This window comes from Carassius gibelio, chromosome A10 (assembly GCF_023724105.1).
Source record: "Carassius gibelio isolate Cgi1373 ecotype wild population from Czech Republic chromosome A10, carGib1.2-hapl.c, whole genome shotgun sequence".
NCBI lineage: Eukaryota > Metazoa > Chordata > Actinopteri > Cypriniformes > Cyprinidae > Carassius > Carassius gibelio.
In genome coordinates, this window is record NC_068380.1 from 2230323 (window position 1) to 2256563 (window position 26241).

Genomic DNA, 26241 nt, shown 5'->3' on the forward strand with positions numbered 1-26241 from the left:
GGAAACATGCTAGCGATTTGATAAATCATGCTTCGGTGACCCTATGCGTCGCATCATGGAAGTGTTGTGAATGTTGTTTTTAAATGAAATCTGTGCAGGTGTGTCTGATTGGTGACTGCGTGGGAGGCATTCTGGGATTTGATGCTCTCTGCAGCAGCAACGTCACGGTGTCAGAAAGTCAAAACAGCAGCCGACGCGGAAGCATTGTTAGTGTCCAGGTTAACACACACACACACACACATTTGTTTTTGTGAAACGTGGGGACATCCCATAGGTGTAATGGTTTTTATACTGTACAAACTGTGTATTCTATGGCCCTACAACAACCCTAACTCTCACAGGAAACTGTGCATTTTTACTTTCTCAAAAAAAACCCATTCTGTATGATTTATAAGCGTTTTGAAAAATGGGGACATGGGTTATGTCCTCATAAGTCACCCTCTCCTTGTAATACCTGTGTCATACCCATGTCATTATACAGAGTTGTGTCCTGAAATGTCACAAAAACAAGAGCACACACACACACACACACGCTGATTAATTCCCCTTAATGAATCACAACAAAACCGATAAGACAAATGGCATCCTTCTTTATTTGAAAGTGTGAGACTTACTGTAATCCATCAAACTCTTTCATTTCAAAAGAGCAAGAGAAATGCTGCCCGCTGTAATACTAATCACTCATTGGCTTGCTCTGCAGGACACTGACCTGCTGTCACCGGGGATCATTATAAACAGCACGCACTGCTCGGGTTCAGGCTCGGGTTTGACTCTGGAGGGCAGTCGGCACCTCAGCCGCAGTAATATAGACATTCCTCGCTCCAGCGGTCCGGATGACCCCAAAAAACAGCTGCCTCGCAAACGCAGCGACTCCTCCACCTACGAGCTGGACACCATCAAACAGCACCAGGCCTTCCTGACCAGGTGAGCCACAGCTACAGAGCGGTTAGCATGGACTGCTCGATAAAGCAGATAATATTGGGGATTATTTTTATATTTCAAACAATAAATCCCAGGAGTAAAAAATACAAGATGCTATTAAATTGTAGATATGTTATAGCATGTGTTATTATATATTATGGATATTTTGTAAAAGTTTTTTCACGATCATAGAATACCTGGAAATAGTAATAAAATTAAAAATACAAATTTGTAAATAAATTAATAATTTTATTAATATTTTAATATTACAATAAATTACATTACATTGACTAGATTTACATTTTGTGTCGAGTAAAACATTATTTTCGGTCAAATCTTTTGAATCAAATGAATCACTGTCAAAGTGGTCAAAAATGAATCAGTTAAAGTGGTTCAAAAATCTAAATGATTCTTCAGTAAATTGATCTGAATCAAAATCATTTGAATTAAAAATCCTTCTCCAGTAATCATAAACTTTTTGTTTATGGTCATGGAATTTTACTCTGTGTGAAAGCTGCAATAGTTTCTTTTTATCTTTTTTTAATATTTTCAGTCAGATCTTTTAAATGAATTAATCTAAGTGCTTCAAAAATCTAAATGGCTCTTTAGCAAATTTATCTGAATGAAAATAAGTTAAGTAAAAAATACTTCACTAGTAATCATAAAAACTAATAATCTTTTTTTTTTTTTTTTTTTTTTTCAAAAAGTATGATCTCTGCAATAGTTTTGTTTAAAAATAAATATTAATTTAGAATTTTTGAATGAGTTTTATTTTATTATTTTTGGATTATACATTTCCTGACATTTCTATATCAGTGAGGTTGTAATAATATAGTTAAAGCCATTCTTCAAATCTATAATGATGATAATGAATGCGCGTATGTAGTCTGCACTCCAGCGTTTTGAGGACCGATCCGGGCTCTCGCCGGTCCAGCAGCAGTACCATGCTAGAAGGAGGAGGTGCTTTGGGAAAGTTTGACTTCGAAGTATCTGACTTCTTCCTCTTCGGCTCGCCGCTTGGCCTGGTCCTTGCTCTGAGGAAAACCGTCGTCCCTTCTTTGGACGGTATGTTGACCTTGAATACTCTTATTTTAGTTTCTAGTGGATGAAGGAGAACGAGAATGCCGAAGCCATCATTTGAAGTGTGACTTCCTCTGAGGCATTACCCGGACTGTGTAAGCTCTCTTGTTCTGATGTCCAGTGATTCAAATCTTTTAAAGGCTTCAGATGTGTTCATCCGATTAGGAAGTTAAATCAGTTGCCGGCAGATTATGAGCGGTTGTTTTAGAGGGATAGAAAGTGCACATTGTGCTGACGGGAGTTTCCAGATCAAACATGTGTTATGTAGAGCTCATCAGACAAAACAGACACAAGGATCAATTTGTCATGTGAAATAATGAAGGCATAACATAAACTGCAAAAAAAGTTTATGGTGAAAAATAAAATTAAAGAACACGATCGTTCAGAAGATTTCCTTTTTAAGAAATTAGTACTTTTATCCAGCTAGGATGCATTAAAATGATCAAAATTGACAGTAAAGACATTAATAATTAAAATTTTAATAAATGATATTCTTTTGAATTTCTATTCCTCAAGGAATCCTGAAAAAGTAAATGTATTAGTAAAAAAAAAAAAAAAAAAAAAAATATATATATATATATATACACACACACACACACACATTTTCATAATTTTTCATAATATTAATAATAATAAAAATGTTTCTTGAGCAGCAAATCAGCATATCAGAATGATTTCTGAAGATAATGTGAGACTGGAGGAATGATGCTGAAAATACAGCTCTGCATCAGCAATAAATGACATTTTACAATACATTAACATAAAAAACTGTTATATTAAATTGTAATAATGTTTCACAATATTACAGTTTTTGTTGTATTTTTCATCAAATAAATGCAGCTTTGGTGAGCAGAAAAGGCTTCTTATCAACGTGAAAAAAAAATCTTACCAACCCCTAGCTTTTGAACAAGTAAACTAGCTGAGAAAATTAATAAATATTTGTTTTATATATATACATATATATATATAGATATATATATATATATATATATATATATATATATATATATATATATATATATATATATATATATATGATGAAAGTAAATCAGAATTTTAGAACCATTTAACATATTTCTTTCTTTCTTTTTTTATTCTTCCCTCCTACAGTGGCTCATCTTCGTCCGGCGTGCCAGCAGGTTTATAACCTGTTTCACGCGGCGGATCCCTCGGCCTCGCGGCTGGAGCCTCTGCTGGAGAAGCGCTTCCACCTGATGCCTCCGTTAAGTGTGCCGCGGTACCAGCGCTTCCCGCTGGGTGACGGCCAGTCAGCGCTGCTGGGTAAGAGTGGAGAGATTTCTCAGTCTGTGACCAGGATTACTCTGCTGCTAATATCTATCTGGAGTGATCTGATCTGATAACCAGTGGCTAGGAGAGAGACCTTGTTGTTTTTTTACTTGGTATTAACATGCATATCAAGAGAGTCTCCTCTGACCTCTCGTGATTGGATTTTGCTTGGACTGTCCCTGGTTTTATGACTGCATTGAGATACAATTATATTTTTCATTAATTTTTTTCGTTTTTCAAATATTTTTCATTAATATTTTTATTAAATAATATGTGATTAATATTTCATATTTTTTTTACATTATTTTTATATCTAAGTTTTAGTTAAGGTTTTATTAATTGTGATGTATTTTTATTGTATCATTTTTATTTAGTTTTATATTTTGTGTATATATATATATATATATATATATATATATATATATATATATATATATATATATATATATAAAACTGTGAAAAAAAAACAAAAAATATATATATATATATATATATATATATATATATATAAAACTGTGAAAAAAAAAATATATATATAATATACATACACACACACATATGTATACTTTTTTTTTTTTTTTTTTTTTTTTTTTTTTGAGTACATCAAGGGAAACTAAAGAACAATAAGAAATGTTGGTTTGGCAACTATTAAAATTATTTTATTTCAGTGAACGTTTATTTTTATTTCAGGTATCAAAAATTGTTTACGGTTTCAGTTTTAGTTTGTTTTCTATAATATCCCTGCTGCATACATCATTCACTATGTATCGTCCGACCGCATGTGATAAAAAAAAAAGCTGCACATAAATTTCTAGTTTACATATTTGTTTTAGTCCAATTGGTGATTAGCAGGTGAGTAGCTGATGTTTTGTCCAAATTATACAGTAGCCTTTATAGTACACATGCAGTGAGGTCACATACATTACTGACAGATCACAGAACATTTGGACCTTATTTGCACTGGATTTGTGGGTGTTAAAGGGTCATGAAACCCTAAAACACATAAAAAAATACATTTTTATGTTAACATATATGTACAGGATGCACATCAGTGAAAACAACAATAGCCCTCATTATGTCTTTTATTAAGGGAAAAGTGGTTATTTTTTCATTTCTTGGAGCCATTTGATTCTTTCGGTTCAAAAGCAAAAGCGCTTCCTCGCTGTCAGTTCTCCTCCTCAAACATGACCGTAACAATATTTCATATATAACAATGCATCTCTATGAGAGAACAGTTTCTGTTTAACACTTGCTGCACGGATCACAGTTCATATCCAGATCAGAGCATGCATATTTTATGTTTTTGTGAACATATTACATATATGTGCTCCAAACATTAACCAGCACCAGCATCAAATGAAATATGTGCAAATACGGACACAGACACAGCTGTACATCTGATTATGAACGTGATGGCACAATGGATTTTTGTGATGATCTACACCTAAAATTCAAAGAAAAGTAAACTAAAAAAAGAAACTTTTTGTTTTAAACTGATGTGTGTCAAAATATTAAATATTCTTCTTTATTTTTCATAAAGACCTATATCTTTGGTGATGTTTATTTAAAAAAATATTTATCGAAACGTTGATAAGTTCATGATCGTTGTTCGTAGTCTCTAATGATAAGATTTCTTGAGAGTTCGTTATCAGTTTTATTATGTTTTTTAAATCTATCAACCTGGGTTGTTTCGGACACTTTATTATGGGTGTAAACAGGGCCCATGTGTGATCCTCTGTGTATTCCAGCAGATGTTGGAGTGGTTTAGTGTGAAGCAGCACTTCGATCACTGCTGGTCTTGTGTCTCGTGTCTCAGTTCGTGTCATTTCTGTCTGTCATTTGTCTTTATTTTCTGTTTCTTTGTCTCTCTCCCCTTCCCGTCGCTCTCATGTCTCCACGTCCCTCATGCCGCTGGGTTTGACATGTGGCAGTGGAAACCATCCAGAGTAACCCTCACCTCCTGTTGGAGAGTATGAGCTGTGCCGCCCAGCGCTGTCAGGATGGCATCAGCGAGACTTCCTTTCCCGTCCCTGTGCTCAACTGGCAAGCCACGCCGGCCCCCGCCGAGTGTGTGTAGCCATTCCTGGTTTCTTGCATCTCTTTTTTTATCGTAAACACTTGTTATGTGTGTCCCCCTGTGTGGCGTGTGCCTTCATTTCCCAGAAGCTGGTTTTGTGCACCTGCTCTGAAATTAATTCTCTAATGTAGGCTTGTGTTTTTGACTGACTTTCTTCCACTGGATGCTGCGATGTGATGGTATTGAATTTAGAGGCGAAGTGTGATCAATGTGTGCATTTTGTCAATATGAAAAAATCTTGAATTGATTGTGGACACATTTATAAGCCATTCATTTTTTGACTTGCAAACAGTGATATATTTCACCACAAAATCAAATATATGATGTATTTGCCCCCTATACTTTTATTTTGTCATCCTCATTGTTCTCTATGATTACGATAACAATTGCAATTATCTTACTAGATTCAGTATTTTAAAGTAAATAAATACTGTAACATTATGTATTATATTTGTATTATTTTTGTATCATTCACCAGTTATTTAAAATTATATTGTATTTATGTATTAAATAATTTTTTTTTTTTATAAATTTATTTATTGTTTACTTTTAAGTAACGTGAATTAGAAATAAATATTAAATATGCTTAATAGTTTAATTATATGTATACATAGTGCATAAACACACACACACACACATACTGTATTTATACACACACACACACACACACACACACACACACACACACACACACACACATATATATATATATATGAATTACATTTTTAAAAAATAATCATTTATTTTTTATCATTCATCAATTATTTATGTTTATATTATGTAATAATATACAATGTTATATTTATAATCTTTTTTTTTGGGGGGGGTGCTATTAAAAAACTAATGTTTAATTTGATAAAAAATAATGGACCTTAAATTTCAAAAAAAAAAAAAAAAAAAAAAAAAAAAAAAAAAATATATATATATATATATATATATATATATATATATAATTTTTTATTTTTTTTTATACATTTTGGTGTAAAGTATAAGGGTCAGACTATGGGGGGTGTTTGGCGAACCGGTGTTGTTTTTGCATTTCTTTTCTTGCCGCGAGTGCTATAGAAATGACACACTTCTCCTCTAAAGTGACAATACAGCAAGAATAATAAGACATATGTCAATTCAAGCATCTTGGCTCATGATAAATCCTGTTTCTGATGAGGGGTTGCATGTGTATTTGGTAGATAATGCCCCATGAGGTCTTTAAATAAAATGGACTCGGGGGCAGTATTTACCTATTATTTCTCTCTTTTTTGGTTTTGTGTTTGCCTCTTCTTTTCACTCCCTTTCATCATTTTGAATCAAACGGCCCTTTTACAAATTAATAATGATAATTTTAGCTCCGTTCCAAAATCTAGTGAGATCTCGATGCTGCCCAGTGAGCGCACCTGTCATGTCTTCTAGATGCACTGCTGTCTAGATAGGCAGCTCACTAGGTTTTAGAACAGAGATGTAGATTTCTGAGAGATTTCTGGGCCCTAGTTTTTGCGAGTAATTGCTGGTTTTGGTCCTCACAGCGGATGTGATGCAGTCGCACAGCATTATGTTTGCGGATCACTCCAACCCTTCGTCTCCGGCATCCATTCCAGCCTTCCGCGGAGCGCGCAGAGGCAGCGAGACCAGCATCGCCAGCCAGGTGTCGGGGTTAGCGGACAGTTACACCGCGTCCAGCATCGCCAACAGTGAGTTAACACACATACACACTCGGTTAGAAGAATACAGCTCTCTAGATATCAGCTATAGCATATTCCAGCAGTGACGTTATTAAGTAATTGGTGTTTAACCCAAAAACACATTTAATTTGCCTTAAATATGGAATAAATTAATACATGGATATACACACTATGGTGTAAAAGTTGAAATAATATTTTTTTTTTATGTTTTTGAAAAAAATATTTTAAGGCTACATTTATTTTGAGTATTTGAGTATAAAAACTATAAAAATTATGAAATATTATTACAGTTCAAAGTTACTGTTTTCTATTTTAATAGATTTTAATGTAATTTATTCCTGTAATTGCTAAGACACATTTTCAGCAGCCATTGGGCAGGAATTTTAAATTAATAATGTTAATTTTGCAGTAATGCATAAATAGTCTTTTATTCTTTTTTTATTTGAAATTAGTGGTACCATATTACTATTATTAGAATTATTATCTTTAATATAAAATTCTTAACAGTCATTTTTATACATATATATTTATATGAATAAAGGTATTAATTTCTTTTATTTATTAGTTTTTTTAAACTTGCTAGTGTGCAATCATTTCCACTCTTTCCAATGCTGCAGATGTAGCTGGGAAATATCACACATATCATGTTCATCTTATGACTACTGTTGTTTTGATGTTGTTCTTTCTCTAGTAGCGCACGCATGCCATCATAGACTCTCCAAAAAGCTCAGTCTTTTGTCCCAATTGCCGCTTCCCTATAATAAAAGCGGCTCCCGGAGCCCTTCCCCCAAATCCAGCAAAGCGCCAAATAAGCAGCAGGTAGAAAGGCAGGATTCCAGCTGTTTGGATGATTCAGTCTCTCTAGGCTTTGAGCCCTCGACCTCGCTCGCCTCAGACCCACCATCTCCATGTGTCCCGCTGGACATCGAGCAAGGTACTTGGAGCGTGGGCAGACGTCCGGTCACCTGCTCTCCTGTTTGCCTGCGTTAGTTTCTGCCATTACTGCATTCCCTGCAATCCCTCTTACTTCCTGTTTCAGCCCTCCAAATCTTCAGCCTGTGTTCTTGCTGACCCTCCTTAGCGTTGTTTTTTGAATTCATGCCCTCTTCGCTTTAAAGCTCAGCGCTGGCGCTCTGGTTCTTCATCTCGTGAGCCCTGAGCTGCTCTGAGTGATGAAAACCCTCTGAAGATGCTTTGAAGGATGTTGACTTGTCTTGCTCCCATTATCTGGCTGTGCATCATGCTTATGGCGTGTGTGTCTTCTGTTAGCGTTCGCTAATACATGATAATGGGAGTCATAAGGAATTTAGGGATTCTTATTCCACATAACAATTTTTTTTTTTTGTTCTTTGGAGGAAGCATTACCAACCAATAAGTGGTCCTAACCATATATTAATCGAAATTATTTATTTTTAAAGTAAAATTCATTTTTATTTCAAAATTAAAATGTTTAAATATTATTGAAAATTGTTATATGTATTAGATTAAAATGTACTCTTTATGGCAACATTTTATTTGAATAAAAAATACAAAATTATTATAACATTTAAACACATTATGCAATAATACTATTAATTATATATTATTTATGCAAATTTGTTGTAGTGCATAAATAAAATTTTGTTTGAAATTAGTCTTTCCAATAAAAAAAATAAAAATAACTTCACAGGTCATGCAGATATTTTAATATATTATATTATTTGGGTGATATTTCAAGCAAGTAAGGCAATTTACTAATTAATTGTTAACTTTGTAGTAATGCATAAATTATTTTGATTATTTTTTAATTAAAATTGGTCTTACAAAATTATTATTATTATTACCGATTAAAAAATTAATTACAAAATATATTATTTGCATATTATTATGTATATAATTATCATTTGCATATAGATCAGGTACATAAGTTGTTAATTTTGCTGCATTGCAAAAAATGTTATTGCATAATTTTTATTAGTAATTATTCTTACTGTTTTTTTTAATACCGTATATTAACAGATAAGGGAGTCTTTTTTATGATTTATTTAAAAGAACTACTTCATAAGTCATTTGTTTGTGAATCAAACGACACGGTTCACGCTGTAGGTTTGTTGTTACGTGCAACCAGTGAGGATTTCACAATACAAGGATACTTTATCTGTTAATTGTCTTTATTCACAACCTCCAATCAGAATAAAACCAGATTAAAAAAAGAACTGGTTTTCGATTCCCAGTCCTACTTGTAGAGAAGCCATTCAAGAACATCCAACCCCAATTATAAGAATTACAAACCAAAAATAGGGTTGTGTTCTTGAGTGTCTTTGCAATGGGTCATGGAGAGGAAGCAGACAAGAGATGTGCACTATAGCCTCGCACGGCCCAATGCACATTACAAAACGACTACTTTCCATTTCTTTACTTCCTTTTGAGCCCTGAAGCAATCCTGCATCACATGTCCTCGTCCTGTCCTAGAACCAGCAGCTGAAACGTTCATGAATTATGTACAGATGAAAGAGAAATCTGTGATGGTGTTTGAAGCTGCTGTTGTAGCAGTAATGGTTTGGACAGGCATGACTGAACGTCCCGTGTCGTCTCTCCTGCAGTCGCTGCTCGCTGGTGGGGCACGAAGCGCATTGATTTCGCCCTGTACTGTCCTGATGCTCTGACTGCGTTCCCCACCGTGGCTCTACCTCATCTGTTTCATGCCTCCTACTGGGAATCAACGGACGTTGTGTCTTTCCTGCTCCGACAGGTGAAGATTACCATATGGTTTAATTTGCACACAGAAACATGCACTATCCACTAACACACAGTGCATTGCAAGCATGCAGTACAAAAAAAAACAAACAACAACAAATAAAAAACTGGATATTGCTGAGTGGCACTTATTGGATTATTGTCCATAATTGATTGTAATGAAATAATATAATATATGTTGTTGTTGTTTTTTTTTTTTTCGTTTTTATTAAAATAAATGTATTTATAATTAATTTATTAATAAATTTTGTATTTGGTTATTTAAATATGTCTTAAGACTATTATGAAATGGTTACCTTTATTATATAAAAATATTTTTGGTAACATTTTATAAAAGGCATTTATCATAGAAAAATCATTCCTTTTTTAATGAATTTAGGAAAATATAATATCATTTCTAATGTTTTTATTTTCTGTAGTTTTTCATTTTAGTATTATGCTATTTTTATTTATTCATTTTTATTTAGTTATTTAAATATGTTTAAAGACTATTACGACATTTTTATGTTTATTATATTAAACTTTTCTTTAATGTAATAAAATAAAAGCAATTATCTTACCTTTATATATAATTACCTTTTTATGAAATTGGGCACATATCATTATAATGGGTTTTTTTTTGGCATTTAGTAAGATACATTTTTAAAATAATGTTTTTATTTTATAATTATTTTATTTTTTATTAATACGTTTAAAATACTATTATGCAATTGTTAGCTTCATCATATTAAACTGTGTTTAATAAAGTTGTAAATATTTTAATGCAATGAAATACTTTGACAATCAATTTTAAAAAATCTAATTGCAAAAATAAGCAAATACAAAAATTATTATTTGCATTTTGGTGACACTTAAGCTAGAAACAAAAATAGCTAATTATGAAATCGATGTACAGATTTGGGACGCGACTTAATTATTATTATTGCATAATTTTCATTTATGGCATAATTGCAAAAAATAACATTTTTATTATATTTATCTACAAAAGCAATTCCTAACGTAATGGCACTTTTTCTGTCTCTCAGGTAATGAGGCATGAGAACTCCAGTGTTTTAGAACTACATGGGAAGGAGGTGTCAGAATTCACTCCGTCCAAACCGCGGGAGAAGTGGATGAGGAAGAGGACCCACGTGAAGATCAGGGTAAGACGGGTAACTACCAGATTACTGTTAAATCCATTATGGGATTGTTGCTAACGTAAAAATGGGTTTGCGTTGAAGAACGTTACGGCAAACCACCGCGTGAATGATGCTGTGTTTACGGAGGACGGGAATCAGGTGGTGACGGGCCGCTTCATGTACGGGCCGCTGGACATGGTCACACTGACAGGAGAGAAGGTTAGTGTCCTACACTAGGATTTTTTTTATGCTTATACCGATTTTAACAAACATTTATTGGCCGATACCAATATTTGTCACTTCCTCTCTTATTTGAAATTTTGGCATCAAAATAGATTGTATTTTTGCAGTTTTATTGCTGCATCAAATAATTTCTAATGAACATGGATTGGATCCATTTAACGCTTATCAGGACTACATAGATACAACCGAACTAAGATACATATTAAATAACCAGTGATTTTTAGGTAGGTTTAACAGTTTTCAGGTAGAGTAATCCTTCTTTATTCTAACAGACTTTATGAATAATCTTCTAATTTAATATTTTTTGTAAGTTTAAATGTGACCCTGGACCACAAAATCAGTCTTAAATGTACATTTTTCCAAATTTAGATTACATCACCTGAAAGCTGAATAAAAAAGCTTTCCATTGAAGTACAGTTTGTTAGGATCGGAAAATATTTAGCTGAGATACAACTATTATAAAACCTGGAATCTGAGGGTGCAAAAAAAATCTAAATACTGAGAAAATCGCATTAAAATTTTTCCAAATGAAGTTCTTAGCAATGCATATTACTAATCAAAAAAACTGTTTTGATATATTTACGGTAGGAAATTTACTAAATATCTTCATGGAACATGATCTTTATTCAATATACTAGTGATTTGTGGCATGTAAGAAAAATCTATAATTTTGACCATTCAATGTTTTTTTTTGGCTATTGCTAAAAATATACCACACCAACTTAAGACTGCTTTTGTGCTCCAGGGTGACACATATGTATGAGATCTCTTTAACTTAGGCGGGACTCTTATTTTGACTCTTATTTTTCTAGTCTATGGAGCTATATGCGTAATGAAAGCACACAGCTCTTCAGATAAAAAGTTTGTTAGCACCCTCCGAAAAGGCATGAGATCTGCATATATTTGTATAATGTTACCGTATTTTTCGGACTATAAGTCGTACCTAAGTATAAGTCGCATCAGTCCAAAAATACGTCATGACAAGGGAAAAAAACATATAGAAGTCACACTGGACTAAAAGTCGCATTTATTTACAACCAAGAACCAGGAGAAAACATTACCGTCTACAGCCGCGAGAGGGCGGTTCATTTCTCTTGGCTCATGTCAAATTAATTTTGATAAATAAGTCGCACCTGACTATAAGTCACAGGACCAGCCAAACTATGAAAAAAAGTGTGACTTATAGTCAGGAAAATACGGTAGTTGTAATAAGTGTAATTCACGGTATGTTGATGATAATGAGTATATGATAATGATAAATAGAGTTTAATGTGCACTTCTCGTGCTCTGTTTTGTTTAGCTCTTGTGGTGATTTTTTTTGGAGTGAAAAAAGATACAATAAACTTAATAAAACATCAGAAAAGTTTGGTCTTCGTTCAGATGAGGTCCGCTACACTAAGAAAGTTATTTAGTCAGGAATAGTGTCCGATCTCATGTTATCTGATTAGTGCAGACAGCAGTGCTAGGATTATGCAGCAGACATTATACAGCTCAGTGCTTTCACGCAGTTAATTCATAAACCATCGGTTTGTTATATCAGCCTTTTTCATTATATAGCCGATATGCCAATGGTTGTAAATTGAGGGAAAATCGGCCGATAAATATCGGTGCATCCCTACCATACACACTTCATTTTGTCTAGATCCCAGTGAAAATGAGTAAGACCTGCTTAACTTCTCTCACATTCTTCTTTTTGCCATTTAGGATTATTTTTTATTGGCATATTTTCTAATTCACTTCATCTCATTTCTGTGCCGTTCTCTAGGTGGACATCCACATCATGACCCAGCCTCCGTCCGGTGAGTGGGTGTATTTCAGCACAGAACTGACCAATAGCAGCGGCCGGGTTTCATACACCATTCCCGAGAGCAAGCGGCTGAGCATCGGCGTGTATCCCGTCAAAATGGTGGTCAGGTACGCCTCCAGTCCACGTTTGTGCTGCACATAAAAGCTTGTATTTTCATCAGTTTAACAGCGGTTTCTGTGTCCAAAGGGGCGACCACACGTCTGCTGACAGTTACCTGACGGTGCTGCCGCGTGGCACAGAGTTTGTGGTGTTCAGCATCGACGGCTCTTTTGCTGCCAGCGTGTCCATCATGGGCAGCGACCCTAAAGTGCGAGCAGGAGCGGTCGATGTGGTCAGGTGAGGACTCTATGAAGCTCTACTGTACTGAGATAGACATTTCTCTAAATGATCAACATAATTGAAACTGTTGTACACAATCTGTACATGCTTTCTGTCGTCTGATTGATAGTTTAGACCTTTTTAGCAAGTAAAAGACATTTTAGTATGAATCTTAAAGCATCTGGTGGTGGCTCACGTGGCTCTTTGCTGTGAAATCATAAGAAGAACTTCTATATTGTTAGTAATATTTCAGAATCCACACTTATTTTTTAGTTATTTACTTAAATTTAAAAGGCTATTCTTAACTTGTTATCTTTGTTTTATTAAATGTTACCGTTTTGGTAAAATTGTAATATTATAAAATAAGGGCAATAATCTTAGAAAAGCCGTTCCTTTTTCTGAAATTGAGCACATATGGTATAATTTCCAATGTTTTTTTTTTCCTTCTGGCTTTTTAAATATATATTTTTAAATACTTTGTGTTTATTATTTTAATCTATTGTTATTTGTATTTATACATCTTTATTTAATTAAATATGTTTAGAAGACTATTATAAAATTATCTTTATCATAGTAAATTTACTGTTTGGTAATATTTTAATTTACAATGAAATGACATGAAATGAAATGAAATTAAATTAAATGAAATTAAATGAAATTAAATTAAATTAAATTAAATTAAATTAGCTGTTTTTACGTTGGTTGGTCCTGTTTCAGGCACTGGCAGGATCTGGGTTACCTGATAGTGTACGTGACGGGACGTCCAGACATGCAGAAGCAGCGTGTGGTGGCCTGGCTTTCACAGCACAACTTTCCTCATGGGATCGTGTCCTTCTGTGATGGGCTCGTACACGACCCACTCCGACACAAAGCCAACTTCCTCAAGTGTCTCATCACAGAGGTGAGAATATATACAGACGCCACCTTTTCTGTAGCGCAAGGGGATGTGGGTGATACAGAACTGTTATTTACAATTCATTAAACCTAAATCAATAGAGATATTATATATATATATATATATATATATATATATATGAAAACCACTTAATTCCATGATATTGATAACATTTTGAGGTGTTTGTCGATAAAAAGTATGTGTGAATAAAAATTCCAATTTGATCTACTCCACAAATGAAAGCATGCATGACGCTCGTGGTGTTTTCAGGGTCTCAGAGTCGTTTCACCAGCATTTCACAATTCGATTTGATGAAAACTATCATCATATCATATTCGCACTGGAACTTAAAATTCTTTATAACAATCAACCAAAATAAATGTTTGGTTTAACTTGAAATTATTATAGTAATACATTACTTTTGTATAGTAAAATGCTTAACTTCTCAAAATAATTTTATACTGTGTACATTGATGAAAAATTATCTTGGTTGTATGATCTTCCTTAACAAAATACAAATAATAATAATACAAAAATATAAATATTATGAATTATTAATAATACAGTTTCTTAAAACATCACATTGAAATACTATTATTATTATTATTATTATTATTTTAAGAAATATCATGCATCCAGGATAATTTGTAATTTATACAGTATACAAGTTCTGTTGTACTGCACCTTATTTAGCAAAATATAAAAATGCAGTGTTGTAAATTAATTGTTATATTTGTACTTGATTACATTTTAAAAGATTGATTAAATTTTTTTATAAATTCAGGTAATTAGACAACATTTGTGATAATAAAATTGTATTTAAATCATGAAAAAATAAACATGGAAAACACCCAATTTGGGAAAAATGTTACTTTATGGTGTTTTCATTGGGCAGTGTGAAGTGCATTTCCTTCCTTATTAATGGTCTGCAATAAATATTTCTATAAATAACAAATGATATAGAAAGAAATATTGTGATTTATTATTTTTGGCTGTATTGCCCATACAGATAGTATGCTAACTGGTATGCAGCCAGTGATCAAAACAAGATGTTTAGAACATAACACAACAAGGAGGCTGTTTAGACAGATATTAGATGTATAATGTCATTCTTGGCTTATATTTAAGTTAGATGTCTAATTGAAAAGTTTAAAAATCATCTTGCTCTTTTTTTGTAGGCACAAATGAAGATCTGCGCTGCTTATGGCTCCACTAAGGACATCTCTGTGTACACGTCACTGGGTCTGCTGCCATCACAGATCTACATCGTAGGGAGACCAACGAAGAAGATGCAACACCAGTGTCAGGTATCCTTATGCATGGTTTTTCATCTAAACCTTAAGTTTTGATGCATTTTCATGGAGCTGTCGCTCTCTTTCTCTCAACAGTTCATTGCTGACGGCTACGCGTCTCACCTGTCCCAGCTGGAGTACAATCAGAGATCGAGACCCGCTAAGACCGGCAGCACTCGCATGGTTCTGCGGAAAGGCAGTTTCGGGCTTGGAGGCAGTGGTGATTTCCTGCGGAAGCGCAATCACCTGTTGCGCACCATTTCCTCGCAACCTACGTCCTCAACACCGCCCGTGCATATATCACGAGCTGAACGTGCGCAGAGCCAATCGGAATGTGACCGTGACCGGGCGGATCGTGCCCAGAGGAGCATGAGCATCGCTGCCGGCTGCTGGGGCCGAACCAGCAAACTAGAGGGCGGAGCCCTGAGCCCAAAATAGGCTCCACCCACCTGGTCCAAATTCTGGAGACACTTTGTTCTGGAGGAACATGGGGCTGCAGAATCATACACAACGAAATCTCACAGTATTACAACAGACTCTGTGAGCAAACTTCATGGGATAACTATTGTTGCATGGGAATTGTTTTCGTTCATGTTTCAGTTTATTTAGTCCGGCAGCCAAATATTTTCCAGAAATCTAGCGCCTTAAGCATGGCTCTGGGTCGTGGCCCTCTCCTCTGACTTGATTGAATGTACTGTTGGGACTGAAAAACGGATCGTTGGGTGGGTATGGACTTTTCCCACTTTTCCTATAATTGCCCTTCCAGTGTCCGCAGAGATTCCCACACATGTAAATACGTGCCTCCTCTTACCTGCTCAGGGCAGCCATGAACTCGAGGAGCTGATAAGACCCAGATGCCATTTCACATCCCTCTTCTCATTGGTTTCTGTTGGGCCGGCCCATCCCGGCAGCCTCTCCGAGTCGAATCCCAGCAGCATTTGGCAATAAGGATCGAATCGCGTCGCACCAAACTCCGTCTGCAGGTCATCAGAGGCCTTAACGTCTTATTCAGAGCATGAACGAAATCTCAAAGCAACAGCTATCCCTTTACAAGGCCATCTGCTTGCAATACCTCCGGGACTCCACCTCGACATGGGCTGCTGGGTCACGTTTCTTTCTTTCTTGCTGTTTTGTTCAATTCTGAGCCATCAAACACGATCGTAAGCACACGCCACATCTGCTGAAGTAAAACTTTTCCGCTGTTGCTGTCGACGTGGAGAGAGTTTTTTTTCACCGTGCAGCTCGCTGTACAGTATTTGCATGACGACAATGGACAATTTTTCAGAGATATCACTCAGTCATTTTCTCTCAAAATCCATTGCATTCATTTCCCGGGTTACGTACTCGTTTGATCCCGCCGACGGGCATAACGATTCATTACGAAAGCTGTAGTTCTGCAACTGCATAACCTCATTGTTTTTTTGCACTAGAGGAACAGTGGAGGTCCTTGTTACCATCTCATGTCGCTACATAATGTTCACATGTAGTACATGACCCTTATTATTTATGGCAGGGTATTTTGTGCACATATGCACGATTATATATAGGAAACAGCGAAAAGAAATGCAAGGAATGTGCCAAATCCAGGCAGATCGTAGGAACCCGAACACGTCTGACGTTTCCAGTGCATTGTAGCAATGTTCCCCAAGCGTTTCGATGGCACATGTATAATGTTTTTAAGATTTTACATAATTTTAGGTCAACTTCAGTCCTTTCAAGTTCAGTTATCTATGATATTGTTCATATGTTCATATGTAAGTGATTTAGGTATATAGAAATTGTGCTTTTAATTTTTGCGATTTTAGATTGGACAGCATGACAGAGTTGTGAAACCGTGCGCGGTTTGTTTCTGTATCATGAACACACTGGAATAGCCATGCTGCATGTGCGGACTTGTTCTTCGAAACGAACCAGGAGGCTTTGAACGCGGCCTTCGTCAGGAGTGGATGGTCAGAATGGAACTTCAAACAGTGTAGATACTGTATTTATGTAAATTTCACTAAATAGGGTATGTTACGGTCAGAATTTATTTATTTCTGTAGCTCCATAAGATGATGGATATTTCAGGTTTCCATGTGTTGCTTTATTCTTTTGTCCGACAGTTCTGAAATGCTTCTTTTAACGGACCAATGATGTGTCTCCTTGTGCATAATCGTTGACAGTGTTTCTGTAGCAAAACTCTAGACGACGCCACCACCGCCACCGCACGGACAATCACTTCAGCAAACAAAAAAGGCAAGGAGCACACACACCTACACATGTACAAAAACGCTTATTCTGCAGGCCTTCTGGAGACCTCATACTCTGGAAACTGGTTTATCGCATTCAAATTTCCACGTAATGTGAATCGGAATCGTGAATATGGTCCTGTGATAAATTTGCTCCAAACAACTGAATTTAAATTGGTGCTTGTTTGGTACTAGACATCAGGGTTCTCAGTTGAATATGTTGAAAGGTTTATGAACTTGTACCACTGATATCTAGATTATCTTGGTTTATAATTTGAATGTTAACCACTGAACAAATTCTCAATCTGGAAATCGCTAATTTCCGTTGCGTTATTCCACATACACTCTTGGCATCTGAACTGACCTGTTTTCAAGCTACTTTCCACCAATGTTGGACAAGTTGATGCGCTCCCCTTAGTTTTATTTCCAAATTGTAAATGCATCGCAGGGAATCATACAAAATTGTGATTGACATTCGTGCCACAGTTTTTACACGGCAAATATCCGTTTAAACATCCGCGGCCTCGCTTGTGGGCCGGTGTACGAGTATTATTATATCCTCAGATAAACCAGATTATAGCCACTTTTGTACTTTGCATGCCACAGAAGAGCTTTCGTACACTTTCCTGTACTCTTCAATAATGGGCCACACTACCAACCTCCAGTTTATAGTGATTACGAATATGCTGTTGTCTATATAGATCATCATATCAATTGTTACCAAATGTTTAAATGATCTTAGCGTTTATCCCAAATCCATTTATTTTTTATTTGAACTGACATCCGAGTATTTGAATTTTAAAAAGCCATTGAATGCACATAAATACTGGTCAAATGTTATCATCTAAAGTATTTTTGACATGAAAAGCTGTGTAGGTGTTCCACAACAAAAGCTCATTGGGTTGAATAAATATGGTGAAACATCTCGAAACTATCATGTTTTATGCCCATCTTGTTTGTTGCCAAAACTTGCTGTGCAAATAATTTCAAATGAATCCCTTTCCCAGCAAATTTTCGATGTTGAATGAGGACGTACGGCAGGTTCATATTACCCTCCTGTACAATGCTCCCAAGAGCATTGAAAACCTACGTCGATCATCTTGCTGACAATGGTTCTATGATCAATTTAGGCTTACAATGCTTTTGGAAATGCAGACCTGGACTAACTCACTCCTTAACCGTTTTCTTACCAGGTCGGTGGTTCAGTGCTCTCATATGTATAACTGTATGTACTGTGGATTAAATTCAGTTTGCCAACTGTTCACATCTTCTGTGATTTATCATGCTTTATCAATGTGTAAAAGCTCAGAAGGATTATCATTTTTTTAATATACTTTTTTTCCATCTTTTGAAAATGTATTGTCAATTTATGTTCTTTTTTTGGCTGTTAATGCAAACAGAAATATTTTTGCCCAAAATTTGTATTTTAATATTTGACTCGTTTCCTTTCATAAATCTAATTTACACTACGTAAAAAAAAATATATATATATATATAAATAAAAATGTCCCCACTGAAGCCCATTAAAACGATTATATTTAATCCCAGTGCCTAATTAACCCAAAAATAAAAATCAGCCCGCAATAAGAGTTATATAAAAAATTGTCTTTGATCTTTCAAGATGTTTCATGGCACTCAGCGGGTGTTGCATGAAAAAAGAAGTGGAATAAAAAGCGGTCATCCATAAAATAAAAAGTCTCTCACACAGCTCTGGGGGGTAAACAAAGGCCTCCTGTGGCAATTTGATGCATTTTTTTTTTTTTTAAGAAAAACATCCATATTCAAAACGTAATAATCACTTTAATCTTGCATCTTGTACACAGAAGCAGTTCCGGGAGCATGACATATAATGTCGGCATTGTGCATGCGCCAGTGAGTCTCATGAAAACCAACGCTTGTAACAGGAGCAAAGGAAGCAATGAAAACCAGTCTCCTCATGGCTTATATCAAAATCCTCTGACATGCTTTCATACAAATCCTCGTTTTGTATATACTTCTAATTAGTGACCGTTGTTTTGTTTTGATTTCTCCCCTGTGCTTCCTGTCACTTCTGAGTGACGATTGTGCAAAGCTGACCTCCATAGGTCATCCCCCTGGAACTGCTTCCATGTGCAGCTGTTGGTGCAAGATAGTTTAAAGTCATTATTATGTTTTTAACATATATATTTTTCTTACAAAAATGCATTGTTTCGCTAGGTGTTTGTTCACCCCCCAGGAGCCGTGTGAGGCACTTTTTATTATTAATTGATGTGCCTTATTTCACTTCTTTTGGACTGATGCATTGCATCACCCACTGAGTGCCATGAAACAGCTTGGAAGATCAAATTATTATTTTTATTTAACTCCAACTGGATTCGTCTAAAAGAAGAAAGTCATATACACCTAGGATGCCTTAAGGGTGAGTAATTCATGGACTAATTTTCATTTTTGGGTGAACTAACCCTTTAAGATGCTTAAGTTTTTCATGAGATAAGAGATCACAGGAAATTTAAGTGCAAGACAAGTGTGAGACAAGAAATGTTTTTTTTTTTTTTTTTAGCTCCTTGGACATCCTGGATTTTTAGAAATGCATCTAGACTTCTAGAGGACATAGTTGGACACCTTAAATGGACATATATGCTGAATATGCATTATGATTGGATGAGAACAAAGCATCCGGATTGATGAAGGTATAAATGTTAAGTTTGGGTGTTTCCTCTTGGTCGCATTCTGCAGTCAACTTGGATGACTGTATGAACTTTTCTTGCAAGAGTATAAATATTAAAAAGGCTTTTGTTTCATACCTTTATTGAAATAGAAAATTGCCACAACAGGCCTTAAAAATTAAAATAACAAAAATGAAGGTTTAAGACCCAATATCTAAAAGGGCATTAAGGTATCATTAATCCTTATTAGTTACAGGCATGCAAACTTTTGAGAAAAAAAATATAAAAGTGCTTCTCCATTCATTTTTGAACTGTCATATAATGAAACAAAGATAACTAAAGTCAAATGATTTTACTAATAGACCTAAAAATAACATCATGAGCCTGCCAGCTTTCTGAAATCATTTTACACCCCATAATTTGGCTCAAAATTTTAATTCTGCCCCACACTAAATATACATCTATGACATTTAATATTTTGGCTTTCATCACTATATATGGTTATCTTTATTTCTTAAAAAATAAAAGAAAAAGAAATTGACAAAAAATGAATGGCACTATTATAAAATTATAATTAGTGATGCTTCATTCATTGAATTAATGTTTTTAATGAAACGTGAACAAATCATTATAGGGATGCACCAAAACTGAAAATTCTGAATGCACTTGGCCGAAAAACTAAAATGCTTTGTAATAATAATTTTATTAAATAATATGAGGTAAATTTTGTAAAAGTAACTCAATTTGAATTATACCGAATTTAAAAAACAAAAGCCAATAAAATAACCACACTTCAGTTCTCTCCAACAAAACCAGAACCTTTTTCTTTTTTTTACTAAATATCAAAATAACGTATAGTCTATTATTATCAGAGCATTAGTGTCAGGAAAAGCTAGCGTCATTTTAACATTTTATGAATAATAACACCAGAAGAATGACATCGTCGGATGGCTCTTTATTTTAGCAACGCAATACATTGAAACACATTGAGTCCCGTACAGATCCAGATTCCCCTCGTCACACAAACTTCCAATATGAGACGGGAACAAAATCATTCAAAGCATTGACGGGGAACATAAAAAAAACACTGATGCTTTAATAGTATTTTTAAAAATGAGACAGTGGCCTGAATGTTATAATGACCACTTCACATATTCTTCAAAATGTAAACAAAACACTATATGGTAACAAACTTGTCCTTCTTAATATATCTGACCTTCTCTGGCCTGGTGATCTGAGCTGAATTAGCATGAGTAGTTTGTTCACTGACACGTTTCTCTCACTGAAATCTATTAGTTTATTGTGAAGTTGTTTCAATAAGGCCTATATATATGTATTTTGTTACATTAAAGGCTCTTACTGGCAATCAAATATATATATAAAAAAAATCCTGTTTCATCACTGCTACACGTTATTAAATTAATCAGTTCCTGCTGGTCTCAATAGAGATCATCTGTATTTGCAGTCATGCAACTTCTACTGTAACTAGGGATGCACTATATATTGTTGACCATAGGCCAATTTTACTATACAATATTTCCAACTTGCGTATTTTTACACATTATTTCACACAAAGTAATGTGTGAACAATTTATTCAAATTTTATTGTCATGTTTGGGCTTCAAAAATTTGTCAGCTAGTTTTCGTTGAAAAAAATAAATTACCTTTTTTTAAAAAAAAATTAAATTAATGTACTATATGGTCTATAATGTTTTTTATTTAATCTTATATTTTAAAGGTATTTTATGGTATTAAATTAGGTTCATGGAACATTTATGATCCATTTATTACCTATTAACCACTTATAAAAGCATCAACCTAAATTTCCAACGTAAACTGTCAAAAATCTTATTAATTTGGATGGGAGCACTAAAAAAAAAAACTAAAAAAAAGATTTTGTTTGGAAACATCCAGATGAAGTAAAAACTTTATTTTTACTGAAGTAAAAACCAAAAACATTTTGATGGCTGAAGAGCACCAGAGGGTTAAAAAAATGTTACAGAGAATTAAAAAAAGGTTATTGTGACTTTTTAAAATAGTAGACTTTTTTTGGGGCAATTCTGAGACATCTGAATTGTGAGCTATCAACTCGTGATTCTCAGAAAAAAAAAGTTGCAGTTACCTTTTTTTATTTTTTTAATTATTTTTTTTATACAAGATTTCTTTATTTGAGATTAACTCAAATTTTATATTTATATTTTGCATTACTGGCTTTTTTTACCCTAAGAATTGTATGTTTTTATTTTGCAATTCAGTTTCCCACAATTCTGAAGAGAAAATAATTACATTTTTTTTCAATTGCTAAACGACAGTGAGCACAACTGGAGTCACATGCGCAAAACTCAAACTACAGTCTGCAAGGAAGCAGTTCATGTCGACCAAACTCTAGTTCGTTTTTCATTGCTTGAACAGTTTTCAAAACTCTACACACTTAACCCATGACTTTAACTACAACACTGTGGATTTACAGCACTTTGTTCAAATGCTAACACTGCTGTCAAAACTGTGAACCACACATTCAAAACAGAAGAGATTTAAAACACTGCTGATTGCAATTTCAGGATTAGCCCCGAAAATTATTTGTTCGGATTAAGGTATGTACTTTAGTTTCTATCTTTTTTTCTCATTACTGTAATTCCGTAAATGACTACAGACTATTGAAGCAAACTGCTTATAGTCCGGAAAATACGGTAAATGAAAATAAGTCACACTTTTTTCCATAGTTCGGCTGGTCCTGCGACTTATAGTCAGGTGCGACTTATTTATCTAAATTAATTTGACATGAACCAAGAGAAATGAACCAAGAGAAAACATTACCGTCTCCAGCCGCCAGAGGGCGCTCTATGCTGCCTAGTGCTCTTGTAGTCTACACTGAAGACATACAGTGCCCTCTTGTGGCTGTAGATGGTAATGTTTTCTCTTGGTTCTAAATAAATGCGACTTATAGTCCAGTGTTTTTTTCCTCATCGTGACGTATTTTTGGACTGATGCGACTCATACTCAGGTGTGACTTATAGTCCGAAAAATACGGTACCTTAAAGAATTATGTTCTAAAAATGTAAATAAATCATGTGAAAGAATGTCACTCTTTTCTTTGAAGAAAATATGACTTTGTATGAAGTCACTGAAATTGTTCAAATTGTAAAGATGAAAAGCTTGTATTTTTTGTATTGGTGTTTGATGCTAGTGTTTTTCCTCTCAGTGTGTTCTGAATTACAGTGTGTGTTATCTCAGTCAGGGTTGTGTGTAGTGTTTGGCTGCACTAAGCCTGTTTTGAGTCATGTGTTAGGGCCGTTACATAGTCAACGCGAGCAAGCAACGCGAGCGATGCGCTCCCTTTCATAGTCTAAACAGTGGACGCAAGCGTCACGGGCGATGCGTGTATGCAATACACCGCTCACGCAACAGGGGGTAGTAGAGTCGGGTGATATTAGTAGAGTCGGGTCGTGTGATATTCAGATCACAATGGCAACTGAAGAGGAGTGTATTCTGTTGCTGATTTTACATCGGTGGCAACAAAGGCAACGCAGAGATAGACGGTGGTATGTTCGCCCTTTAAATAAAAAAAGAGATCAGGATGGGGAGCCTGGACGAGGAGAGACATTTCCAGTATTTTAGGATGTTGCGCCAAAATTGGATGAATTGCTTTCACAAGTCGTCTGCTTTCTCCCGGACACTCACTCGCATAATTTTTCTACTTTGCTCGCCATTGTATTCAAACCTTCTTCTTCTGTAAACAAAATATACTTGAATTAAATGTACAATACTTGCAATGTCGCCCCCCACCGACAACGCATAGTATTGCATGCATCGGCGGGTCGCGTATAAAAATCTAGGACGACACATTTGGCTACGCACCGACACATAATGGCGGCCGAAGCATAACGATACGTAGCCTCGGGGACGCGTATGAGTACAGATGCGTTGACTATGAAACGGCCCTTAAGAGTTGTGTTACTTGAAAAAATCTGATTTTTAGATAAAAAAATTGCAATTACCTCTTTATTTAGTAGCTTTAAAAATAACTGGTCGAAAATGGCCATATCAGTGCATCCCTAATTGTAACTATTTCTAAGATTATTCACTCTTTTCCATTGGGATGGAAATAATGGCATTTCATTACCTGGCAAACTGTTATAGATGAGCGGGTATATGTATATGAAATGTCATGAGTCAATGACAGTTACAGGCTTCACACACGCGGTCCAGTCAGATGATGATGATAATGATGATGATGCAGAGCTGGTCTGGTCATGCATTAGCTCACCGTACACCCTCTCATTGCCTTAAACTCATCATTCAGTTTAGTAAGAACTCAAATCTATACAATTAAAATGTGCTTTTGTCAGATGAAAGAAACCGTCACATCACATACAAGTTACACCTGTAGATACACTGATGAGCTGAGGGCTGATGGGATTGTTTGCTGGTGCTGTGTGGCGCTACAGGGCTCGCGGGCGTTTGGGGTTGATCTGCTTACTGGCCTGTTCCTCTTCCTGAAGAGCCGAGCGGAAAGACTTCACTTTATCTGAGAGCAAACCAAACACAATTTACCGTGTCACTCTTGACAGAGCATTTGATTTGACATGAAGGAAAACAGCTTCAAGAATGATGGGCTCGTCGTACTGTTGTGGAGCCAGAGAATCAATTGCTTACAAGATGTAAAAATAAGTGAAACGGTCATGAAGTGTGCAGCTTATATTTCAGCCCAAAATCAAAAGTGTTCATTTTTGTTTAAAGAAATTGAAGTCTTTTTTTAAAGAGCAGGTCATATGGTATTTAATATTGTGTTGGAGTCCCCATAACAGAAAACATTTTTATTTTCTCAGATTATACATTTAATATTAGAATAATTTTTCAATGATTTCGAAAAGATTAGTTCTAAGCAGTTATGGGCTTAAAGGGATAGTTCCCCCGAAAATTAAAATTCTGTCATTTACTCACTCTCATGTCGTTCTAAACCTGTATGATTTGCTTTCTTATGTTGAACATAAGAAGATATTCTGAAGATTGCTGGTCTTTGAACATTTGGTGGTTCCCGTTGACTTTCAAAGTAGGAAAAAAATACTATGGAAGTCATTGGGAACTATTTGATTCTTCAAAATATCTTCTTTTATGTTCAACATTTTTATATATACAGTACAGACCAAAAGTTTGGAAACATTACTATTTTTAATGTTTTTGAAAGAAGTTTCTTCTGCTCATCAAGCCTGCATTTATTTGATAAAAAATACAGAAAAATTTAATATTGTGATATATTACTACAATTTAAAATAATTGTTTTTAAATTTATTATACTTTAAATTATAATTTATTTCTGTGATGCAAAGCTGAATTTTAGGATCATTATCACATGATCCTTTAGAAATCATTCTAATATGATGATTCATTATCAAAGTTGGAAACAGTTCTGCTGCTTAATATTTTTTCAGAACGTGATACTTTTTTAGGATACTTTTTTTTAAAAAGTAAAAAAAAAAAAAAAAGCTATGTTTTTAAAATATAAATATTTTGTAATAACAATATACACTACTGGTCAGTAATTTTTTTTCTTTCTTTTTTTTTATAAACTCAATACTTTTATTCAGCAAGGATGTGTTAAATTGATAAAAAGTGATAGTAAAGAAAATATATTATTAGAATTTTTGTTTTATTTTGAATAAATGCAGTTCTTTTTAACCTTTTATTGATCAAATATATTAGACAGCAGAACTGTTTCCAACATTCATAATAAATCAGAATATTAGAATGATTTCTAAATGATCATGTGATCGGCTGATGTTACATGTGACACTGAAGGCTGGAGTAATGATGCTGAAAATTCAGCTTTGCATCACAGGAATAAATTATTTTTTTTAAAGTATATTCAAATAGAAAACTTATTTTAAATTGTAATAATATTTCACAATATTACCGTT

At 34.7% G+C, this 26241-nt stretch overlaps 2 protein-coding genes across 9 annotated transcripts in view; one reads left to right on the forward strand and one right to left on the reverse strand.

Moving 5' to 3' along the window:
• Nucleotides 1-18942, forward strand: part of LOC128020810 (membrane-associated phosphatidylinositol transfer protein 2) — a 66117-nt gene extending 47175 nt beyond the window's left edge. For 4 of the 8 annotated variants that reach the window (XM_052607544.1, XM_052607545.1, XM_052607546.1 and 1 more), the window contains 15 exons: nucleotides 99-206; nucleotides 701-924; nucleotides 1808-1986; nucleotides 3112-3282; nucleotides 5220-5357; nucleotides 6886-7050; nucleotides 7733-7975; nucleotides 9624-9772; nucleotides 10803-10919; nucleotides 10998-11114; nucleotides 12904-13052; nucleotides 13132-13281; nucleotides 13981-14164; nucleotides 15337-15465; nucleotides 15547-18942. In XM_052607544.1, coding sequence (XP_052463504.1) covers nucleotides 99-206; nucleotides 701-924; nucleotides 1808-1986; nucleotides 3112-3282; nucleotides 5220-5357; nucleotides 6886-7050; nucleotides 7733-7975; nucleotides 9624-9772; nucleotides 10803-10919; nucleotides 10998-11114; nucleotides 12904-13052; nucleotides 13132-13281; nucleotides 13981-14164; nucleotides 15337-15465; nucleotides 15547-15888 — 2565 coding nt within the window. In that variant the 3' untranslated portion in view covers nucleotides 15889-18942. The remainder of the gene's footprint in view (nucleotides 1-98; nucleotides 207-700; nucleotides 925-1807; nucleotides 1987-3111; nucleotides 3283-5219; nucleotides 5358-6885; nucleotides 7051-7732; nucleotides 7976-9623; nucleotides 9773-10802; nucleotides 10920-10997; nucleotides 11115-12903; nucleotides 13053-13131; nucleotides 13282-13980; nucleotides 14165-15336; nucleotides 15466-15546) is intronic. The other 4 variants (XM_052607548.1, XM_052607549.1, XM_052607550.1 and 1 more) reach the window with 4 other exon arrangements.
• Nucleotides 18943-21263: 2321 nt separating this feature from the next.
• LOC128020813 (kinesin-like protein KIF2A) overlaps nucleotides 21264-26241 on the reverse strand; it is a 28397-nt gene continuing 23419 nt past the window's right edge. The window contains exon 21 of the mRNA XM_052607552.1: nucleotides 21264-24851. Within this exon, the coding sequence (XP_052463512.1) occupies nucleotides 24766-24851 (86 nt within the window). The 3' untranslated portion in view covers nucleotides 21264-24765. The remainder of the gene's footprint in view (nucleotides 24852-26241) is intronic.